This window comes from Phyllostomus discolor, chromosome 7 (assembly GCF_004126475.2).
Source record: "Phyllostomus discolor isolate MPI-MPIP mPhyDis1 chromosome 7, mPhyDis1.pri.v3, whole genome shotgun sequence".
Lineage (NCBI taxonomy): Eukaryota > Metazoa > Chordata > Mammalia > Chiroptera > Phyllostomidae > Phyllostomus > Phyllostomus discolor.
Genome location: NC_040909.2, coordinates 12,851,288 through 12,873,335, shown reverse-complemented (window position 1 = coordinate 12,873,335; position 22,048 = coordinate 12,851,288). Strand labels below are relative to the sequence as shown.

Below are 22,048 nucleotides of genomic sequence, written 5' to 3'. Positions count from 1 at the left end.
TTCTGACATGACCGTTCGCCTGATCTGTTAGGTCAGGGGGGTTTCCATGGCCACAGGCACCCAGAGATCAGAGTTTTTACTACGTGGGCCTCTCCATAGGCTGCTGAGCGTCTTTAAGACATGGCGACTAGCTTCCCCCTGTGCAAGTGATGGAGGGGGGAAAGAGAGTGGGCCCCAAATGGAAGACGCGGTCTTGCATAGCCTAATCCTGGACATGCCTTCCCTCGTGTTGTATTCTGCTGGACATACAGTCCTGCCCTGGTGCAATGTGGGGGGAATACTACACAGGAAGTGAAACCCAGAAGGCGGGGGTTGTTGGGGTCGCCCTGCATGAAGCAGGAAACTACTGTGTCTTCCTCCATTAACACAAACTCAAGGGCATAACAGCCATGTGAACTTTCTTGCATGCATATAGCAGCAGGTCATCCTGTTACTGAAACAGAGACAGGACCGTTTAGCAAACCTCCATCTATGAAATTCTAGATTCCCACGTGACCATTGCTATGGCCCAGACTACTGAGGTCCACAAGATAATTCAACTCTATGAAGTCAATGATAAAATGAATGCAAAGAATCCAGCATAAGGAAACTATGTTATACATGTCTTATCTTTTTCTTAGCTGGTCTTTAATTTAGTGTTTTCATAATTTAAAATGAGGTAATAAAGCCAGCATTCCTTGCTAAATATTCAGTAGTACTCATTCAAACAGGCTAAAATATTTATATACTTAAGCAGCATTTTTTCTACTTGAAGTTACAACAGAGAATTATAGAGAAATACTTCCTGGTATTTACCCTTTAGCAAAATTCAAACTTATTTTAAAATGTGATGTGTTCTTGATAGTTTACAAATGAAATGTGTCTTGGTGGCTAAGGTGTTTGTGTGCGTGCTTTTGTACGTAGGTCCACAACCAAAATATGCAGGTTACTTTGGGTTTTCGAGGAAACAATTTTCAAATTCAATTTGAGAATTTTGGTATCTTGAGATAAGACAAATGTATTCATTATGTGAGAACTAAATTGGTGTAAGTCAGAGCCCACAAAACTTTAGTTCTCAAAGACTAAATAAATATATTTTGGTAATCAGAAATATTGGAAATAGAACTTTTATTCCCTTCAGCTTGTTTTATGATTAATCCTATGCAACGGTTGCTGGTTTGAGGAAGGTTAAGGTGATAAAGCAATCTAGGTGAAGAGGATATGTTTTGCCTGGAAGGTAATTTCTGAAGGATATTTATGTGTAAACAGGGACTCAGGGAGGAGCTCCTCCTATTTTTTTGTGTTGTTTTTTTTTTTTTGTGCTGGGATTCCTCCTCAGGGAGAACTGATAATGGTGCCTGGTGCCACCTGGATTGGGGGTGGGACGTGGGAGAGAATTCTGCAACCCATTAGGCAAACTCTTTTTCTCCTTAAATAAAAAATGAGCCCTTTATATCTGAGAGTGCGTGACAACTTTGAATGCCGCATTAATTCCCGTGACACTTTTATCTTTCTCTGCTATTAAAATGTACCAGTTATTAATACTACTTATTTTAAAAGTTTATAATCATCCGTCACTGAATCACGTCCTATAACCGTTTTCCTCTTATTTATGAGAATGTGGTGGAGGGATAATGAGATGATTTTTTTATGACCTTTCCACAAAACTCGGAAAAAATACTCTTGAGATACATTTTGGGGAAAGTTATCTTTGACCTGTAGGTGCTTTTTTTTTTTTAATTCAAAAAGTTTGGGTTGCTTAACTCTTCCCAGAATGCTATTAGATTCACAAGAGTGAAGTCGTTAATGCCTCTCATCAGCTCCTTCAGGGCAGGGGCAGAGTCTCAATAATCCCCAAGCCCAGCCAGAACGTTCCAACACTGACTGACCTCTTTCCAATGACAAGAGCCGAGAGGCACCAAAGAACTGAATTTATAGTGTGTCTCTGAGACAGCCTCGCTTGCTTTCACTCACCATGACTTGACTCAACCCTGGAGCAAATCCAAACGAAAGAAAATACAGACAGTGAGATATTTCGTGGACCGTAAACGGACTTTCACAGGAACGAGGGGGTGGCACATCTTTTGCATTTGTTTCCCTTCACAAAATTAAATGTCAAATAAAAAAGGGAGATTTTCTGAAAAGCTTTTTTTTTTGTAATTGAGTAAAGTTTTGGCTTTTTTGTTACATAAAGTTTCGGCACACTTGGAGTCGAGGGTGCATGTTAAAGGCACAGAGGTTAAAACAGGAGTGGTTCTTAGAGACGCCCTCACCAACATGCTCAGACCGCTGAGAAAAACAGGACGCCCAGAGCTAGCCCTTTGGCTCAGTGGGAGGAAATGATTCCTCCAGTAACAAGTTACCATAAACCAGTATCCTGCTTCCCTTTCTGAGCAGTGGTTACATTAACAGCATCTATGAATTCAAGAATTTGATATTGAAAGGTCATTATTATTTTGTTAGTTTTATCTTATTTTAAAATGGACCTGTGAAGTCTGTGCTTATTCCTTTAGCAGGTCGCTTATTCATCGTTTAGGAAATCTACACTATGATATGGTGTGTACGTTTATGTTTAGAAACTCAGGACTTCGAAAGTGGTTTTATGTTCATTCCTAAACACAGTGGCTACATGATAGGACCATTGCACCATATTTTGTTTGGACTTCTGTTTTTCGGTTTGCTAAAATTTAATTTGATCTGCCCTTCTCCCTCATGTGATGGTGATGGAATTTTATCTTCCCTGCATTACGAATAAACACAAGAAATTAGAGAAATGAGTCCTTGGGGGACGGGAGCTAAGAAGAAAGTCATTTGGTTTTCTCTGTGAAAAACTAAGACATCTTACATGGAGTGTGACTTTGTTTTTTTTTTTTAATTAGCTTCATTTTGTTTTCACTCATCTTCTGCACCCACCCACCCCCACCCTGCCTTAGGACTGATTGATGGCATCTCTTGAGTCTTGCGCGTCTTGCCGTCAATCTGTTTATTTCGGGAGAGTTTAGCATTGCCAGGTAATAACTGCCGGATAGTGACTCTCCCAGCCCCGGGCAGATTGTGCCAAGTTCACGCGCTCTGTCTTGATTTGAACCTGTCATTCAGGCTCTTGGTGGCAGCATCTCCGCAGCCCCAGAGGAACCTGCTAGCTCGGGATCCGAGGGTCACACGTTTCTCCAGCAGTTTCATTCACAACATCTCTCTTCTCCTGACCTTGACGCTGAACGTGGGAAATGTATTTGAACTCTGGAGGTGCTCTGATGGAAAAGTACTGTGTGCTGCATGAGAATGGTTTTCATGCTACCTCTAACCTATTTTTTTCCTGTTTTATTTCCATGTTTCCTAAAAATGGTACATATTTTTCTTAATTTTTTTTTCCCTTGGAGGGGAAAAGTAGTTTTAAAATCAGGCAAGGATTTGGGAATCCCTCAACGTACCCAGAACGTCTGATACAATGCCTTTCTTTTATTTTTCAGTCAGTTTGCTCCCAGGAAAGCCTTTTTGTGGAAAACAGGTAAAATGCAACTTGCTTCTTCGTGTCTTTAGAGGAACAGAGTGTGTCCTGTGTGTCCTGTATCCTCATAGATACATGCTCCATATGAAAGTGCATGCTTGAATATATGTATAACCGAATACATATATTTATGTGTACGCACCTATATACGCACATATATACGTTATTTAGCACGTCTACAAATTATTGGATTGAGGGAGAAACTCCTTTCAGCTACTTCCGAATGCGAGTTTAAATGTTTCCCCCATCTCAAGTCTCAACTTCTGGTTCTTCCAGCAGTTGTAATTCCTGTTATGTTCACCAGGCGTTAAAAAGTACAAAAGTTGAGACCACACAGGAACTTGCAGTTTCATTGGCTTATTGAATAGGCTGCTAAAAGCACTTGTACATTTGCTATTATTAACCACTTCGCATACCCCCTAATGATATATAGCTAGACACATAATAATTTGAAAAATATCGTTTTAAGTTTCTCATTCTAATTATTCTACCAGTCTTTAGAAAAGGCCTGACTTGGAAATCTTATCTAAACTGGTCTGGATGTAATAGTATGTCTGGCTTTGGAGTTAGTAGGAGGAGGCAATTGTTATGAAGTGAATGAGTTATAAAATGTACACAAAGCCTTGAGTATAAGAGCAGACATTTTTCAAATGTAATATATACCTTTTTTGAAGCGTTCTAAACCGATATAGGTATTAAAATGCTCCATTGATTTAATTGCAAAGCTTTAAGGTGAATTAGGAGTTCTGCATTTGCTATACTAATGGGCAACTTGGAATGAAAATACGGTGTTCATGTTAAAAGCGGTGGTTAATTTTATCTCAGGTGTCGGCTTAATGGGTGGTCCCCATAAGTTGATTAAAATGCAGGCTGTTTGATTAAATTCCAGTACTTAGAGAAAGTTTAAACTGGTCATTAGAAATGATTGCTGGAGAAAATGCCATCGCTGATATTAGCAATTACAAATCTTCGAGTCAGCCAGCCCCTCAGTTGAGTAGACTGGTTCTAGAGGAGATGAAATTGGAAAGCAAGTCCACGTGAGACATTCAAAAGGAAGAAAGGACTCATGGACATGGACAACCGTGTGGGGACTGCAGGGAGGGGGGGGAATAAAAAGGAGCTAAATGGTAATGAAAGAATACAGTAAGAGAAGAAAAACTATTTTTAAAAAAGCTTGAAAAGAAATGGAGATTCAGACTGGTGCTCCTTACTTTACAGTAAAGTTAAAAATTCACAGGCCTTAACATCTTAGGGATAATTCTGAACATTTCCAAAATTTGGTCTATACCAATAAGATTAAGTGGGCATTTATAATTGAGTTTAGTGGGAAATCCTATTCCCTAGTCTTCTAGCCAAACGTTTTTTTCCTACTTTGCTCTCTGATTTTATTCATTCACTTGGGTTTTATACAAAAGATGGCCAATGTACTTGTGTCCCTTATATTCAAATGAGACTGTACCCATCAATATAATAACTGGTCATATATATGCATTACGTATAAGAACAATTCTTGGTGTTCCCATAAAGTGGAAATTTTATAAGTGAATTCCTTACAGAAATAAATATATTTCTTGGACACCTGCCTTTGGGATGTCCATATTTTGTGATGCTCAAGAAATAAGGAATAACTTTAATATTGCTCCAAGAAAAAAATCACAACTAAGACATTGAATTAAATATCTATTGTATCTATACAGATTCCTTTCTTCTCCTCTCCTCTTCCATTCCTTCTGTTTCCTCGTCTCTTCCTTCCCCCTTATTCAGCATCAGCATTAGAATGCTGAGGTAGGGAAAAATCATGCTGTCATTCATTTATGATCGCAAAATTCAGTGTCATGCAAATAAAACAGCATACGGGGTTGATCTGCAGGAGAGGTGTGTTATAGTAGAGTACACATCCATTTATTGCCCTTAGGTTCTATGTCATAAAAATCATGTTTTTCATTTCCAGTAGGCTCTTGGAAGACAGTAGCATATGCAATGAGACCTATAAGAAAAGACAGCTCTTTCGGTTGGTATGGTTTACTTTTTTAAACTGTGTTTTCAGATTATGTGGAAAAATTAATGTTAAACTCAAGTGTATTAGTGTAAAATCTCTCTGTTCATGGAATACAGTGTGTTCAGTTATCTCTTCGTAAAGCTTGTCGCAGAGCTGGTGTTGAAACCGTGTTGGGTAGTGTGAGGTACCGGACTGGGAAACCATAACTTGGGATACAGTCCTCTACGGTTCTTTCCTTTCCTTCCTCCCTTCCTCCCTTCCTTCCTTCCTTCTTTCCTTCCTTCCTTCCTTCCTTCCTTCCTTCCTTCCTTCCTTCCTTCCTTCCTCTCTCTCTCTCTCTGTCTCTCTCTCTGTCTCTCTCTCTCTCTTTCTCTGTCTCTCTCTCTCTCTCTCTCTCTCTCTCTCTCTCTCTTGGGCTCTCTCTCTCAGGCTAACTCTGGAAGCCCACTGATTTAACATTCCCAAATCAACACTGGTGAATTACAGAGTTAAAATTTCTCTGACAGGTTGCAATTGTATATGCATTTCCAACACTGGAAATGAATCGATGATAACTCTATTTGAGTACTTGATTTTTAGCTACTACTCTCCATCACAATGTTTCAAACAACATTTTTAAGCACAGATTTTATTTCTAAAAGAAAACATGAGATTGCTTTCAAGTACAATGAACTATTTAGGTCAAGATCTTTGTGAGATATGGGTAATGGATGACATGTTTACAGAAAGGCATATATGTATAAAATCTATAATATTAATTATATTAGATTATTATAATTTGCTAACCCTAATATAATAATATTATATATCTTTAAATTGTACTATGCAGAACCTGCATGAAAGTGAAGGGTTCATACCCATGTTCTGACTACTCTATGAAATGTGTCTCTAGCATTCATTATGAAACAAATATATACCTAATACATATATTAACATTTTAGTGCTTTTCTGAACATTAGGATTCCTCTCCATTTAGGACATACAAAATAAACAAACAAACAAATGGAAAACTCATGCCCACTTTAGAAGAAAAAATTAACAAGAAAAATAAATAGGTTGCGCGCTTATAGAGTATTTTTTTTTTGCAGTAAATCTGAACTTAGACCCTCATCATTAGAAAAGGTAGAGTAATTTATTCCCTTACACTGGCAGAAGCAAAAAAAAAAAAACAGGGAATTTTTTTTAACTTCCCTCTTATTTCTAAATTGAACTACATAGTCTAATGCTTTCCCCTTGTGTTATTAGATACTTTTCACACTTGAAGATTAAAAAAGTAACCTCACACTTTTTTTCTTTGAAAGCCCAGAGAAGGACTCCTACACTCACATACCATGACCTGGTTTGCTTAGCAACCTAGATAAAATGTGGGTTCTTTGCCCCTTATTGGCCAGTTAGTTTTACATAGCCCTAAATCTGGTCCCTAACCAGAGCTACTATCTCCTGAGGTCAGCCATCCTAAATCTGGACACCATCGCCCACCAAAATCACCAAGCACAGAAACTCAGGATGATGATTTAGCACAAAGCCATTCATACAATGGTAAAAATAATTCAAAGTGTACATCATACCTGCCTTGGGTTAAAAAAAAATGTCATCTTCAGACAAAAAGGAAAATCAATGTCACCAGTTATGTTAATCAGCATAGATACAGAACTTAGAATATTTGCTTTATAATGACTCTAGGATCAAATTCTAGTTATACACAATAGGGCCAACCCCCCTTGTTGACCAGGCATCTCATTACCATTGTCTTCCTGGTTTCCTGTAGTAGGGGACCAGGACTGGACTTAGATGGCACGCAAAGGCACTGGAGGATTATTTTTTTAATGATTCTTATGAGGCCACACCCAAATAGATATGAAATTCAAGTCTGGGCCTCCTTTTGCCAGTGTTTAGAAGAATAATCAGCAGATAGAGCATTATAAAACACAGTTTCAATGTGTAAATATTTAGAGATCATAAATTAGAATTTTATGCATTGCTCTGAATTCATTAATGCAAATGTCTAAAGCAGCAACATAAATCCTTTCCTTTAACATGCACAGATTTTGATGCAGGGTGATGGTTTCCACGGGTGCAGTAGAAGTGGAGGGAGTGAAAGAAATCTTAGGTTGCCTCACTGCTCAGGGGATGTTGCCCAACTCCAGGGGAACTATCCAGTGCTCTGGACACGGCTCTGCCGGAGTAAAGGGTGCAAACTGCAGCACCCTAGCCAGCACCTAGGAATGGTGGTGGACACCTCCTTTGCAGACAAAGGCCCAGCCACACTCACATGTAGAGGAAGTCTGGATCCCTCCCAGGGAGTTACAGAGTCATCGGGTGAGAGACCATTGAAACAGAATTAGTTATAAGCCTCCCTACATGGAGAGCTTCCTTCTAACCCATCCTATATGCTGAGGTAAGAACCACCCCAAATCTTTTCCTACAATAAACATCCCAAATTAGCTACAACTGAGATAATTGTCACATTCTTTGTACACTTATAGCTGCCAAATAATGGTTAGGCAGGCTTTGTCAAAGATGGGTCAAATTCATCAGAATGGAATGGGGAAAGAAGGAAGTTGAGTTTGGAGATGGAAAGAGAGACCATTGGAAATGGAAAACCTGCTCATCTTTCCAGCAGAAAAGAGTAGTTTTTCTCCAGGCCACCTCCTCTGACTTTCTTAAATTCCAAAGGAGCTTAAGAACTAAAGTTGCCTGGCCATCGCTGAGCATTTGATACTTCCTACTTGAAACCTAGTCTTCTTTTAGATGGTCCTTGTTTCTCACACCAGCCATCCTGAGGTCCTGAGAGCAGAGAGAGTGTTCGGAAGAAAACCCTGACGAAGGACAGGGGGTCACTGAATGCTTTTTTGTCTCATGAGTTTTCTGCTCCGCTTCCGCCCCTCCATCTGCAAAATTCCTCTCGCAGGTTAGCTAATTCATGTTCATTATCTTTGGGTCCATTTTACCTTCTTCCATTTTCATGCAATAAAAGAAAAAGTTTAGTAAGTCAAGATGAAGGAAAACCTGAAATTTTCTGTGCACCTTCTTTACACTTTGGCTGGTGCATGTTTCCATCAGATACGCATACTTCTGGCATCTCAACAATTCATTATTGTCTTTAGAAGAATATTTATTAGCAAAGCTACTGCTCACACCTGTGAGATTTGGATCAAGATCGGGTCTGCCACATACACAGTGATAGGAAAATTGGGGTTATATCTATTGCCTTTGACTTATGTCCCCTTTCCTTATTAATAATCCTTGAGAATCTAAGAATATTTTAATGATCCATTATTTCCAACTGCAGAAAAATCTTCGAATGTAGTAACTAAGTTACTTTTTAAAAAACCAATGAAAATGCAAATTTCACCCACTTTCCCTAGGAAAGACGCCATACGGGTTGACACACTGCTTAGAGGTTCTGGAGTCTTCCGACTTCACTTCTGACTATTGGCTCTCTTCCAGCACATTTACTCTGTTTCTATTTGAATTTTAAACAAATGTGTTATTTCACCTACGGACCTTTTTTTTTGTTGTTATTTCCATTGATCCTCTTGAAATGTTTCATGTCAGTGTAGTGTGTACACCATTGTTACTATCACGCCAACAGGATTCAAAGGCTCTTTCCTCTGCCTGCGAAGGTTAAACGTACTGGGCAAAATTCTCCCCGGAGGTCGACAGGGTGATTTTGGTCATTTCTGTGCTGTGTGTTAGGGCCTGCATGAGTTCAGGTACATAGCTCCTAAAATTAGAGAATAAATTAATAGACGACTTTTCTGGAAGTGTGTGCATTTCCCCTTCGTCCAGCTATTTCGTGCTGAAGGAAGAGGGAACGCTTTTCTTCTTCGGTGAGAGTTGCTTTTAGGATCGTTCAAGATCATGAGTGTTTCCAAATATTGATTTATTGTTGACGTAGGTCAGGAGAATTTATCTTCCCTCCTGCCCACAGCAGCAGTTTACAATGATGTTTTGTACCATGTTTTTCCAGTCGTTTCTCCTTCACTGGCAGAGGGATCCTGTGGCATTCGTAGGTTTGGTTTTCTTCCCTCTGTGACACGAGTGTTACATGTGGTGTGTTGGCTGTCTGCACCTGAATGAGGCATACGTGGCGCTATTTGTGAGGCAGCCGGTCTAACGGGAAGGGTTGACAAGAAGGGTCTCGTGTAGACGACTCTTCCAGGAACGGCCCCCCTCGATGTCCACACTGCTCGTGCAATGTAACACTGTCCCTGTGCATTCTTCCGACGGCCCTGCTCCAGGGGGAACAGAGATGGCTCGGGGAGGACGTCCGGCAGCCGGCAGAGCAGCTCAGAGAATGAACTCAAGTGGCCCGACCACCAGCGGGCCTGGAGCAGCACGGACTCCGACAGCTCCAACCGCAATCTCAAGCCTGCCATGACCAAGACGGCGAGCTTTGGGGGCATCACGGTGCTGACCAGGGGCGACAGCACGTCCAGTACCAGGAGTACCGGGAGGCTCTCCAAAGCAGGTAGTTAGTACTGCAGGGGTTTACGTCCTGTGGCGTTTTCTGAATTCCACCCCAGCTGTACAGTTGATATGCCCTCTGGCTTTGAGTTAACTAATGAGGATGATGCTAGCTCCTGGGATAGACTAAGGTCAAAACGTGCAGTTTAAATACCAATATTGCCTCTTGCTAGCTGTGCACCTAAGTCCAATTATTAACCCCCTTAATCTCCAGTGTCCTCATCTATAAAATGTAGGTGATACTATAATAGTAGTCTAACCCCCCTCAGTAGACTATTGTAGGTTTAACTCCAATCATTTATGTGAAAGTGGTTACCAAGGCACATGCACTGGGCAACCATTTTACGAAAGTTAGCCTTTTAAAAAGTTAATACTGTGAGTTATTTCTTAAAACCACATTGTAAGGTCATTAGGATATGAGTAGTTTCCATTCCTGCTTTGGCGTGCTGTTGGGATCCTGGGCAAGTCAGTTAACCTATTTGTGCCTCAGTTTCCTCATCTGAGGAAAGAGAATAATAATGGCACCCACATTGCAAAGTAATTGTTAAGATCAAAAGTTAATATACTCAAAGCAATATCTGGCAAGTTATTAGTGCTCAGAAAACAGCAGTTCTTGTTTATTTTTATTATTGTCATTTAATGTTTTCCATCCCTGTGTTGCACATAAGGAAGGTGGCCCTCAAAAGGTTTAGAGTTTCCAAGTAGCCGGGCTCATGCATCTGGTTTTTATCCTGGTTCTTTTTCTTCTTTGTAAATAATAATCTTTTGAGTTTAGTTGTTCAAGTTTGCACAGTCTTTGGGAGTTAATGATGAGGAGACATCTAGAACCATTAACTTGAAACAGCTTTAAACTGATGGAAACATCCACACCACAGGGTTCGTATTAGCTCTTCTGTCTCCCAAGAATCCCTCACCATTGTTTACAAGCTACTTTGAAATGTTGACAATTAAAATATCTCATACAATCCCAGGGAAGTAACAAGTGACCCTTCAGGAGCACTCCATGAACTTAAGTGTTTCTTTTTATTTATATATTTACTATTATTATTTTAACTGAACTTACTGGGGTGACATTGGTTAATAAAATTATATAGGTTTCAGGTGTGCAATTCTGTAATACGTCATGTGTATATGGCATTGTGCGTTCCCCAGCCAGGTCAAGTCTCTTTCCATCACCACTGTAGTCTAGTATGCACTATCACTGTTTCTGTTTAGCTTTGGTTTTGCTTTGGAAGTTCGGAGGCTCTGACTCTCAGCTAGGGTAAGGGGCTCATGTTGTGATTCCCTGCTGAGCCTTGGGTATCAGGGTACACTGGTGGCGCATTCACGGCCTGGGCCCGCAGGCGAATGGGAGGCCAGGCCAGGAGAGGAAAGGTGAATGGACAACCCCAGCCAGAGGTTAGACATGGGCTACCCTAGCCTGTGAATGCCCTCCCAACCAAGCATCACTCACGCTGAAGGGGATTCTATGAAATCGAGGCTCATTATGCTAATGGTTTCACATAATTATGTTGTTGACAAATGCCTCCTGAGAAATTATCTCATGTTTTCCTACACAGACAGGAAATTAATAGCACTTGGTTGTCGTCACTACTTACATATACATATCCCGCTTCCTGGCACGATTCAGGTGGGCTCGCGCTGCCTTCTGTCATTTTTATTTGCCAATTGGAGAATTCTTGATTTCTAACTCTAATTAATTGCTCTTATATATTCCACTGTTGCAGCAACGCAAGTCAAGAAAATCCACTGTGGTGCACTTAAGCTCTTGTAAACTAAGAAAGGTTCAATAGTTTTAAATCTTCTTAAAAGGCAGAAACCAAGTACCTTAAATGGCGCACTTGAAAATTCCAGTACGCCAAAAGAGCTCTTAGGAGTTTTAAATGAATCGTCATCTCCATGCACCAACCCCCAATCATGTCCAAAGCAAAGCTTTTTGGGAACATTTAAAACACCTCAAGAATGCTAAAATGCCATGTTCTTTGAAGAATGGTTAGAAATTGTAAGTGCCTCAGACATTTTTTAAAAAAATATATAAGTGTCTCCATTTGAAAGCTTGTCAAGGCACAGGAAGGGAAAGCGAAAAAATATATAAAATTAAAGGAGCTGAAGCTAGGATGTCAAAACAAACTCACAGTTTCCCAAGGTGGTTTTTAGGAAGCCCAGCTGTCAGTCTTGCTGTTGTGAGACTTTGGAACAGCGCAAGTTTCCGATTTTTTGCCTCGTCATGCACAGTGGGATCGCATACTTCTTTTTTACCTTTCGGAAACCAAGTCCAGAGTTGTGACATTTAAGGGACTCTTCTCCTCCTGTAACTGCAGAGGTTGGAGCTTTACATGGATAGTAATGAGACTTCTTCCAAGCGGGAAATGTTTTCGTACATTTTGGAAAAAGCGTGTTAATGAAGTCTGAACATACAAGCACATTTCCTAGGCTGTCTTTCCCCTAATGCACCTCCCCCCCGCACGGAGCACATGGTCACCTAACAGGTGTCCAGCATACACCTGGCGGGGGTGGATGACATTCTTATGTCATGACGTCTTCCTTGGGAGGAGAACTGGAGCGGTGCTTGGGCTGCAACCTCCACGGCTCCTTGGTAGTGACGGCGTGGCTGGAAGACAAGGGGACGGCATCTGTTTCTCTCCACACTGGCTAAACTCCACTGTTTTTCCATCATCCCTCCCTCTTGATCTCCGCAGCAGGGGTTCTCAACTTGAGCTGCATCAGGATTTCTTAAAGCACAGATGGCTTGCTCAGAAACCATGCTTGGAGAACCACTGAGCCGGAGAAATGAGAGAGTCTCCCGTTTTGTTCTAACACGTGTACACGGCCTGGTATTTTGTTTTCTGGATGCAAGGGTGTTCTTGTCGGCACCTACTTAGTCTGCGCACAAGAGTGTGTCTGAAGCCAGGGAGAGAGACCGCATCTTGCTGCCCCTTCCTCTTCTGTGTATTTATCTTCGCCATTACACTAGTGCATCCTGGGTATTCTCTCCCACCTTGCCATTTCAGAAGCTTTAGGTTATTCTCCTGAACTCTGACTCCTGGATCCAGATAGAAACATTTTCTTGAACTCAGAAAGAAAAAATAAGTATGGTTCAGCATCCTTAAAAGAAGAAAAATTGCATCAGATGAGTTAAACAGGCAAGGAATACTGTATTCGTAGTTATTGCAGTAGGAGTCGAGACTATTACAATAGGGGAGGGAGATTAAACACAACCCCGCTGAGACAAAAGGCAGGGAAGTTTTTAGTGAGCTTTTGGAAAAGGACTTAGTATTTAGAGAGGTGGTTGGTCAATTTGATGCAGCCCTCTGTGTCTGCTCATTGGTGTTTATCAAAGCCAGGCGCCTACCCTCCCATAGACACTGACAGACAAGGCTACTATTTTTCTTGATGGTCACATTTTGAAGGGATGGCTCCCCAGTCCGCACTAGATCACACTTCAGATTAGAGTTCTGCAATGGCTTGTTGGCACCAGCTCTTTCTCCTGTCCGACCCCTCAGCCAGGATATGGGCACGATAATTTTCATAGGACCTTATGTGTCTGGGGGCAGGGAGTTTTATTGTGTTATTACTGTTGGTGTTGTTGTTGTGTCCACACTAGTGTTAACGTTGGACTGTGACATCAGACCACATGTGGCAAATCCTCAAACTCTGCGACTCGCACCGGGGCTCTGACTTCAGGGTCATAATATCATTGATGTGCTCTCAGAATTACTCCTAGCATTCTCAAAATTCCTTTTAGATCCTTTATTTTTCTCCCCTTATGTTATTCAGAACCTCGTAAGTATTTTAAACTGATGAGATGGAGCATCCTAAGTTAACCAGGAACTGTATCCTTCTTAATAGTCAAGTCGTGGAAAAAGAGAAAATTCCCAACTGAGATCACTGTAGCGGTCTGTGGTGTAGTCATACGCCTGCTTTCTTTTCAGGAGGCAGTTGGGTCATGGTTACATCCAGATTAGCCTGTCAAGGTCGAATCCTAGCTCTGTCATTAGCTAGCTGTGTGAGGCAACTTGAGTTTTCTAACTTCTCTATGCTTCAGCTCCCCTCTCTCTATAGACAGTGATGGCGCTTCTTATTAGGGTTTATCCAGCTGCTCACACGTACTAAATGCCCAAGAGATATCACCGTCCTCCTTCTCAAAGATTGTCACTCTCCACTGGCCTCTCTTCCCTGCAAATGCACGATGTATTCCTATCGCTTGTTTCAAAATATTTCCAGTTTCATTTAAAGGTACATTTTAGAACCTTGAAAACAATCTGAACTATTCATTATGTATGTTAACCTTGAGTGCTAGGTTAACATGCATAACATGCTAAGTTAACATGCATAACAATGCAGAAGAATGCATTTTTAATGACCTAAGTCAATAGTTGTGGGCTAATCATGTAAAAAAATTTACTGTATTCTGGCAATCTATGATAGCATCCAAATCATCTATTAGTTTAAATGTACAGATACAGACATTTTGGTTGGTGCATTTTTTTTTCTCTGATGCTCTGGTTAATATTCAATGCCCAGAACAGCCATGGTCAAGGTCTCTGGAGCTGCTTGAGTCTGGTTTCAGTGAAGGGCAGCGAGTGCCTGATGGGCATGGGATGTAGCAGGTGTTTCTTTGTCCCTGGAGGAGGGAGTAGGAGATGATTGTGGTTAGATTCCACCTTGGGGGCTTCTGAACACCGAGCCAGTTACCTGCTGTGTTTGAGAAATCCGCAGTCCACAGACATCCCCGGGGACTTTACTCTTGTGCCATCTGAAGAATGCTCCATCACTGTTAGGAAGACCAAGCCCTCCTTGGTCCACCTCTTGGCTATGTTAGAAATGCCACTGAAATGCAGTTTCTGCAAATGGGTGCAGCAGGGTACAGATCATGAGCACTCCCAATAGGAGCGATCCGCTTCTACTCACATCTGGGGGGAAAGATGATTTCCAGCTCTGTGCCCTCAAAATTGAGCTTGTTGGTTGTTGGGGAACCAGTATTTTAAAATCATCTCATGATCAGCACATCACACGGGACGCCTGGCAGCTCAGGAAGACATTTCCATGGCATTCATTACTCAGGGTGATAGTGCTTTTCAGGCACGGAGTTCAGAGCTTTAGGGTACCATTTACCAATTAATCACCCATGTGGCCTGCGAGACGGCCAAAAGGGAGTGTTCATTCTTAATCTCTTGCTTTTTCAGGAAATTGACACATGAGAAAAGTATGTAGTAGATATTTCCATAAAATGTGAGACCAAAGTGTGGGAGGGGCATGAACTATTCTCGCCCTGCAGCGCTCACCTCAAACTCTTTAACGACAGATTATTTAAAGTAGCATTTACACCCAGAGCTGTGGTCTCTGCCCTCTTCTGTGTTGAACCACGTGTTGGTCTGTGTCTCCACGGTAGGTTCTGAGTCATCCAGCAGCGCGGGCTCCTCAGGATCGCTGTCCCGCACCCATCCCCCTCACCAGAGTGCGCCCCTGGTCTCAGGCGTGGCAGCCAGTTCTCCTGGCTGTGTGCCCTATCCGGACAGTGGAATGGGGGGCCAGGTCGGTTCCAGCAGCACCAGCTACATCCTCCTTCCACTGGAAGCTGCAACGGGCATCCCGCCGGGAAGCATCCTCCTTAATCCACACACAGGTTGGTATATCACCTCTACTTGGGCAGGGGCTCAAGACCAGTGTTGGTTCTTGTGTTCAATCTTATGATTTTACTAGTGAGTTGTGTGTGTGTTTTTTTAAATCTTGAGCAGGAGAGCTTGTTGCATGAACTGCTATGGAAGGTCTTGATTTAGGAAGAGCAGATCTACTGCTAAAATCTCCATCTCCAAATTGAAACAGTACTGGTAAAGATATAGAGATATAGATACTTCCTGGAAATCTACATTTTTCTCTCTGTTCTCTCTTCACTGACCACAGAGTTCCTCATGTATTCCTAGGAACTGAGATCAGAGATCAGTGAGGGTTGCACTGGGATATACTAATTTAAAACTCTGCATTTCTCAGAATAAATTCATGAGCAGCCTATTGTGATGTTAAAAGTGTTTTTGCATCCAAAATATTTAAGGAACTGGAGATATTAATTGGAACAGATAGTGGATTCTTAACTACAGAAGATGCTTTCTGACCTTGCAACCTCATCCAGCTCCTACCAGAAAATAAGGAATAGCTGTGGTGACAAAGCTACAGGAGCAAATTCTTATGTATTTTAGAGATTTTAGGCCTAGAGTGGTTTCAGTGGGGGTTGCGGAATTGGTGACTTCATGATTATAGTTTCTTCAAAAGTGAACGGCTATTGGTTGTTATTTGTAAATTTCTCTAGTGGCCAGTTAACTTCCACACTGGGTCCGTAGGATCCAGACCACTGAGCCCATAGACTGTTAAACGTCTGCTTCAAGGGGAGACTTTGCAAGCAGGGCAGTGGTGCCCAGGCCTCACGGCCATTGGACAGTATCTGCAGACATTTTGGTGATCGTGACTTAGGGAGGAGGAGATGCTACTGGCATCTAAGAAGGTAGAGGCCAGAGATGCTACTAATCATCCTGCAATGCGCAGGTCAGCTCCTTCCAAAAGAGGGTCATGCAGCCCAAAATGTCAGGAGTGCAGTGGTTGAGGAACCCTTGGTTGGAAGGTTTGACATCAATTAGTCACGTGTTCAGAAGCCTCTCTAGTGATTGAGTTGTCTCAGAAATATATCTGAGGTTGGGTTTGGGTTACTGCAGAGGGTTTCTCTGATTGGCTACACTTGCAAATGCAAAACCGGATGTGAATCTTGAAACGATGTTCCGACTCAATCTCCTCACATATAGAGCGCCACTAGTAATTAGGAAATTCAGAGAAACATGAGAATGCGAGTAAAATAGTTACTTGAATAATTGCCACATTTTCATGAAAACATATGGCACATTCTCAAGGCAGAGTGTTTGACTGAGACATTCTGAAAATGCCATCAGCTTCGGGGAAGAGAAGGCATAATCATTTTATTGAAAACCATTTGAAAGCTTTCTGATTAGATACTCCTAAGGAGAATATTAGATTGCTTTTATTTTATTGGGATCGTCGTAAAGCACTATAAAAGAAATTAAAAGAAAACCAGGATCATATTCATTACTCTGGGTGCCGTTCAAAGTATGATCTGACTTTGTTGGCTGGAATCCTTTCACTTTCAATTGAGAGGGAGGGCTCACAGACGAGAGCCCAGAACTAAGCATTAGTTGTGAGTGGTTTGTTTTCAGCAAAAATTGCAGAGCGTTTCAAAAAAAAGCACAACAGAGTATTTTAGGGTACAAAACAAGAATATTATTTGCAATGATAGTGTGGCTGTGTGCGTGCATGTGTATATTATCATCTGTAATCTTGTTTACAGACAGAGAAAGACAGCGCTTTCGGGCGCCAAGTCCCCATTCTTATTCATTGGATGGAGTCATTCGGAGCTCTCATCAAAATATTTCCTTTCAAAGGGGATCCTAATGAACAAACAGGATCTAATAACACTGTCGAACAGCTTTGCTGTACGCACTTCTCTGATCTGACGAATGCTAGGCAGTATAATATCCCGAGGCCAGAAGGAGAATGTATTCATAAATAAAAAAAAAAATATCTGTAGACCAGAAGGAGAGGTAAGGTGAATTAGGATGTATTTTCTTTTACAGAATGTGTTTATTTTTGTAAATGGAAAACATGCACGTGCATGTATGTATATGTGTGGATGTGTGTTTGTGGTGTGTATATGTGATTATCTATCTATCTATCTATTTATCTATTAAATCTAATCTCCTATAAGTCTCTACTGTTGAAACAGGAAATTTGCCTGCTTTGGGCTGGAACTTATCTTTCTCTGTCATTTGCTGGGAACTCCTGAAATCCGTGCTTCTCATCCTCTGCCAAATACGTGGTAGAAATGATTGGTGTTGGGAACCAAGAGCTTGATACAACTACTTTGCTTCTTGTGTCAATTGTCCCTGGGTTCATTTCCTTGTTATCAGCACTTCTATAAGCCCCTGTGGGAAGGGACCATTCTGAGCTATTGTTTTTTTTTTTTTTTACTTCCTTAGAGTGGCTAACAGAGTATTCTCAGGCACCATGCTTAGACACAGGTGCTCAATAATTGCATATTATTGAAATGTTATCAACTACCTGTTAGAGATATTGAGGTGGATAGCAAGCAGGTTTTCATCTAGTGTCTTATATATGAGAACGTGGCTCATGGATAAAATTATGACTGATGAAATATCCATCTCAAGCAGGATTAAGACAAGCAATGATTTGAAAATACGAGGGTGCCTGCCAGTCACATCTACTAAATGAAACAAAAATGGAACCTCCTTTGTCAGCACAACTGACTTGGCTCTTACTAAGTACAAAATATTGAACAAATATTCCTGCAGTTTCCCGAATACAGCCACAACTGTTAATTTTGCCTGGCCTTGGACTCAGCACTCAGCTGGTCTCTTTCTAACTCAGGACCTCCGGCCTGCTCTTCCTCTGCTTTCCAGGGATCTGTATGCGTGAGCTGCGTGGCAGCTCTTTTTCAGAATCACCCCTCTGCGAAGTCTTCGTCTTTGCAAGGCCAGCCTGGTTGGAGTCTTGACTTTGATCTTCCCCCAGCTGTCTTGGACTCAGCCTCCTTTTGGAAATTTTTAGCAGAAGCTCATCTTTGTTTGGCTGTCTTCTTTCAACATCCAGAGATGCCAATAGCCTTTGGCACCCCTCAAGTACTTGTTAACTCCCCTGTATGTTGTTATTCCTTCTGGCTTTGCCTTCCTCCGTGCAAATTCGTGAGTGTGCGATGTCAGGGGCATGCTTCAGGGACTTTAGCTTGGGTGGTCTCTTTGAAAAGGTCCTGATGGGTTTCCAGGCTCCTCTGCTTGTTTATATTTCACAATACTTCTAGCATCTATTCATCCAGACCCCTTCTACCTTTGTCTTAAATGCACTATGAAGTTTTTGTATAGTATCTGCAAACATATCTTTGCAAGATCTGAATTCATCCTTTCCTATCCACAATGAACAGCTCCCTTATAATTTGATTGATCACTTTCTAAAACCTAGAAAAGGAAAACCTTTTTCTCGACCACATTCTTTCTTTTTAAATAAATGCCCTTCGGCCAAGTCCGTGGCAGTCTTGCTCTGGCGGTAGGAGCCAAGAGCATATGACTACTCCGCATCTTGTGTCAATTGCCCATCGGTTCGTTTTCTTGTTACCAGCACATTTATAAGCTCTTTGGGGGGAAGGGTCATAAGTTGTTGTGTTTTTGGTTTTGTTTTGTATCCTGGAATGGATAACAAAGTCTTCTCCTCTGTGCAGGTGCTCAATAATTATATATCAGTAAAATAATGTCTATTACACATTGTACATGTTGCTACAGAGAGGAGAGAAGTTGTTCGCCTCATGGCATGGATTGGAGAGGAATGAGCACTGGGCACTGAGTCCTCCCCTCTGCCCTGGCTCCGTGCACAGCGCTGGCTTACCTCTGGAACGGCTCTCTCCGTGCCTGCGCCCGCACACGTGCCGGGCCCGTGGGCATGCAGGTGCAGCGCCTGACCTGCAACCTCTTCTGAGCTGCATAGTCCAAGGGCCAGCGAGTGTTGCCATCCCCTTGGGACTTCAGCAGCCACCAGCCACTCTAATTGCTTGTATTTCGTGGTACCTGCATCTGGATGGGTGGAAAGGATAGAAAACAGAGACGCCACCATAACCTGACTTGAAGACCAGTACACCCATCCTTGCTCTCGTAGGAAATTGTTCTCTTTCCTAGTATCCACCTGAACTTCTTTCATTTCCCTCCGTTACTGTTACCTCTCCTTAGTGAGCATAAATTCAATCGTTTATACTTTCTTCTCCTTCCAGAAGAACCTGCCCTCTGTCTCTACCCAAGTGAATTCTTAGTACTTCTCCTATGCAATTATTTAGAAACATTTCTTTCTCTGGTCCACAGTGTGTTGGTAATGTTTCAGATAGGGGATCTACAATTTATCAAATGAACAGTGAATATTTCGCAGTTATGTTTTTCACCTTAATTATGGTCAGCCTTTCACACTTCTCTGGAGTAAGTTGAAAGTTATATAAAATATACTGGATTCTTTTTTCCTTATCTGCACAGTTGGGCGAGATCGCGTATCTGAGGGGTGTTGGGAGAGCTAGGAGCATGCATGTCAGCCGCCTGTCCCTGTGCCCGCCACATTGGAAACCTGTTTGTTCTCCTTGTCGCCTTCCTTTTCCTCCCCCTCTCCTCCCTTTCACTTGCTGCCCTAGGCTCTCTTCCCTTCAGCTCCTTGTTCCCATAGCCTCCCTGGCGGGCCCTCCTCTCCTCTCCTGAAACACGGGGAGGCCACACCTTCCTCCCTCACAGAGCCCCAGTGAGGCCCCAACAATACTATTCTGTGAACTCTAAGATATTCCCCAGTTAATGGTAACAGAAAGTGAACTCTGCCGTTATTTCAAGAGGCAAAACACTGTACTTCCCTTTGCCTTATTACCAGATGATCCCGTGATAAATTTATTCTGGATGACCTTTAAAATCTACCCCCCCCCACGTATTCCTGCGTGTGTCTATTCAGAGAAGTGAGTGGGTGTATGTGGTATGTTCTGTTGGAGATATCTATATATCTATATCTATAGAGATATCTATAGATCTATAGATCTATATAGATAGATGATAGATAGATTGATAGATGAAAGGAAGAAAGGAAGGAAGGAAGAAAGAAAGAAAAGAAAAGAAAGAGAGAGAGAAACGACAATGATACCGAATTGGTGACAAAGCTAGAGGAAGGTAAACAGACGTATCGGTAAATAACGTGTAACCAAACTTGGCTGGAATTGTATAAAAGAAAGCAGCCCCCTCAGGGCGTGCGTTATCCCACTGATGGCTGCGAGGTACGGGGCAGCAAAACGCAAGGCTCCGTGAAGATTGCTTCTCCACTGGGTGCCACTGTGCACAGATGCACTGAGCTTGGGCAAATCTCCCGGGAGGTGGGAGATTTATTTACTGCTTCATAAATTGCTCTGGGCTTACATTATTACCCGGGTTAACCGGGCGGGTCGAAAACATCCAAGTCCCTACAAGGTGAAGCTCGGGTGTGCGAGGCTCCCACTGCCCCACCCCCTTTACTCTAGGTTGCTTTTTAAGTGTCTGTCAGAGCGGTTCTTTCTGGCCAAGGGGAGGTAAGGGGCTCACCGGGACCAAGCTCTGATTCCACCGCAGGCCAGCCCTTTGTGAATCCCGACGGCAGCCCCGCGGTGTACAACCCCCCCAGCAGTCAGCAGCCCCTGCGAGGTGCCGTGGTGGGGCCGTCCCAGCAGCAGCCGCGGCAGCAGCCCTCTCCTCAGCCGCAGCAGCAGGTGCCACCGCCGCAGCCGCAAATGGCAGGAACGCTGGTCACTCAGGTAAGGAGCTGGCGGGAAGGCAGGGAGCAGGCCCAGTGAAACCTGGCAGCCCAGAGCCCATGGTTGTAGGTGGCCAGGATTTCATCTGGATTCCTAAGTTTAGACAGAGAGGAGTGTCCCATCCAGTGACTTACCTGGCGAGGGCACGGTACTGGGGAGAATGAATGACAAGTTTTTTTCTTAGGTCTAGATGCTACTTTGGTGTATCAAGGAGCCTTTCTTGGGAACTGAACGTATATTCCCACCCAGGCCTTTGTACAATAGAATCTTGCCCACGCATTCCCAACACAGACTGTGTTCATGTCTGCAAAGAGTCAGTAGTAAGCAATTTTTTTAATCAAAGGGAAGAAAAGAAATCATTAATTCCAAGGTGACCTGACCATTCATACACCCCTTCCAGAGATGTAGAGTTACCCCCACTGTCTAGGGTGGCACGTGGCAATATCCATGGAAGCCTGAAGTGCCCCAGGTAGGTTGCTGGAGGAAACCTTGTTTTAAATATTTTTCCCTCACCTCTTAGTCCCTGAAGGTGGTAGCTGTTATTTGGAAAATCTCCCTGAAGGTAGTAGATCTATTTGTTGCTTCTTAAATTACTCTAGGCTTACATTATTATCTAGCTAAGCCAGATGGATCAAAAACAGCCAAGTTTTCACATGGGAGAAGGTTCTGGGTCATATGTGGGGGCAATATTTTTAGGCCCAGAGGATCTAACAACATGAAA

General features: G+C 42.4%; 1 protein-coding gene across 18 annotated transcripts in view; it reads left to right on the top strand.

The window, feature by feature from the left end:
* Positions 1–22,048, top strand: part of ARPP21 (cAMP regulated phosphoprotein 21) — a 151,523-nt gene that overhangs the window by 70,264 nt on the left and 59,211 nt on the right. For 5 of the 18 annotated variants that reach the window (XM_036030528.1, XM_036030527.1, XM_028518806.2 and 2 more), the window contains 5 exons: positions 3,450–3,487; positions 5,439–5,498; positions 9,731–9,963; positions 15,349–15,582; positions 21,146–21,327. In XM_036030528.1, the coding sequence (XP_035886421.1) occupies positions 3,450–3,487; positions 5,439–5,498; positions 9,731–9,963; positions 15,349–15,582; positions 21,146–21,327 (747 nt within the window). Of the gene's footprint in view, positions 1–3,449; positions 3,503–5,438; positions 5,500–9,730; positions 9,964–15,348; positions 15,583–21,145; positions 21,328–22,048 lie in introns of those variants that run through there. The other 13 variants (XM_028518807.2, XM_028518809.2, XM_028518805.2 and 10 more) reach the window with 7 other exon arrangements.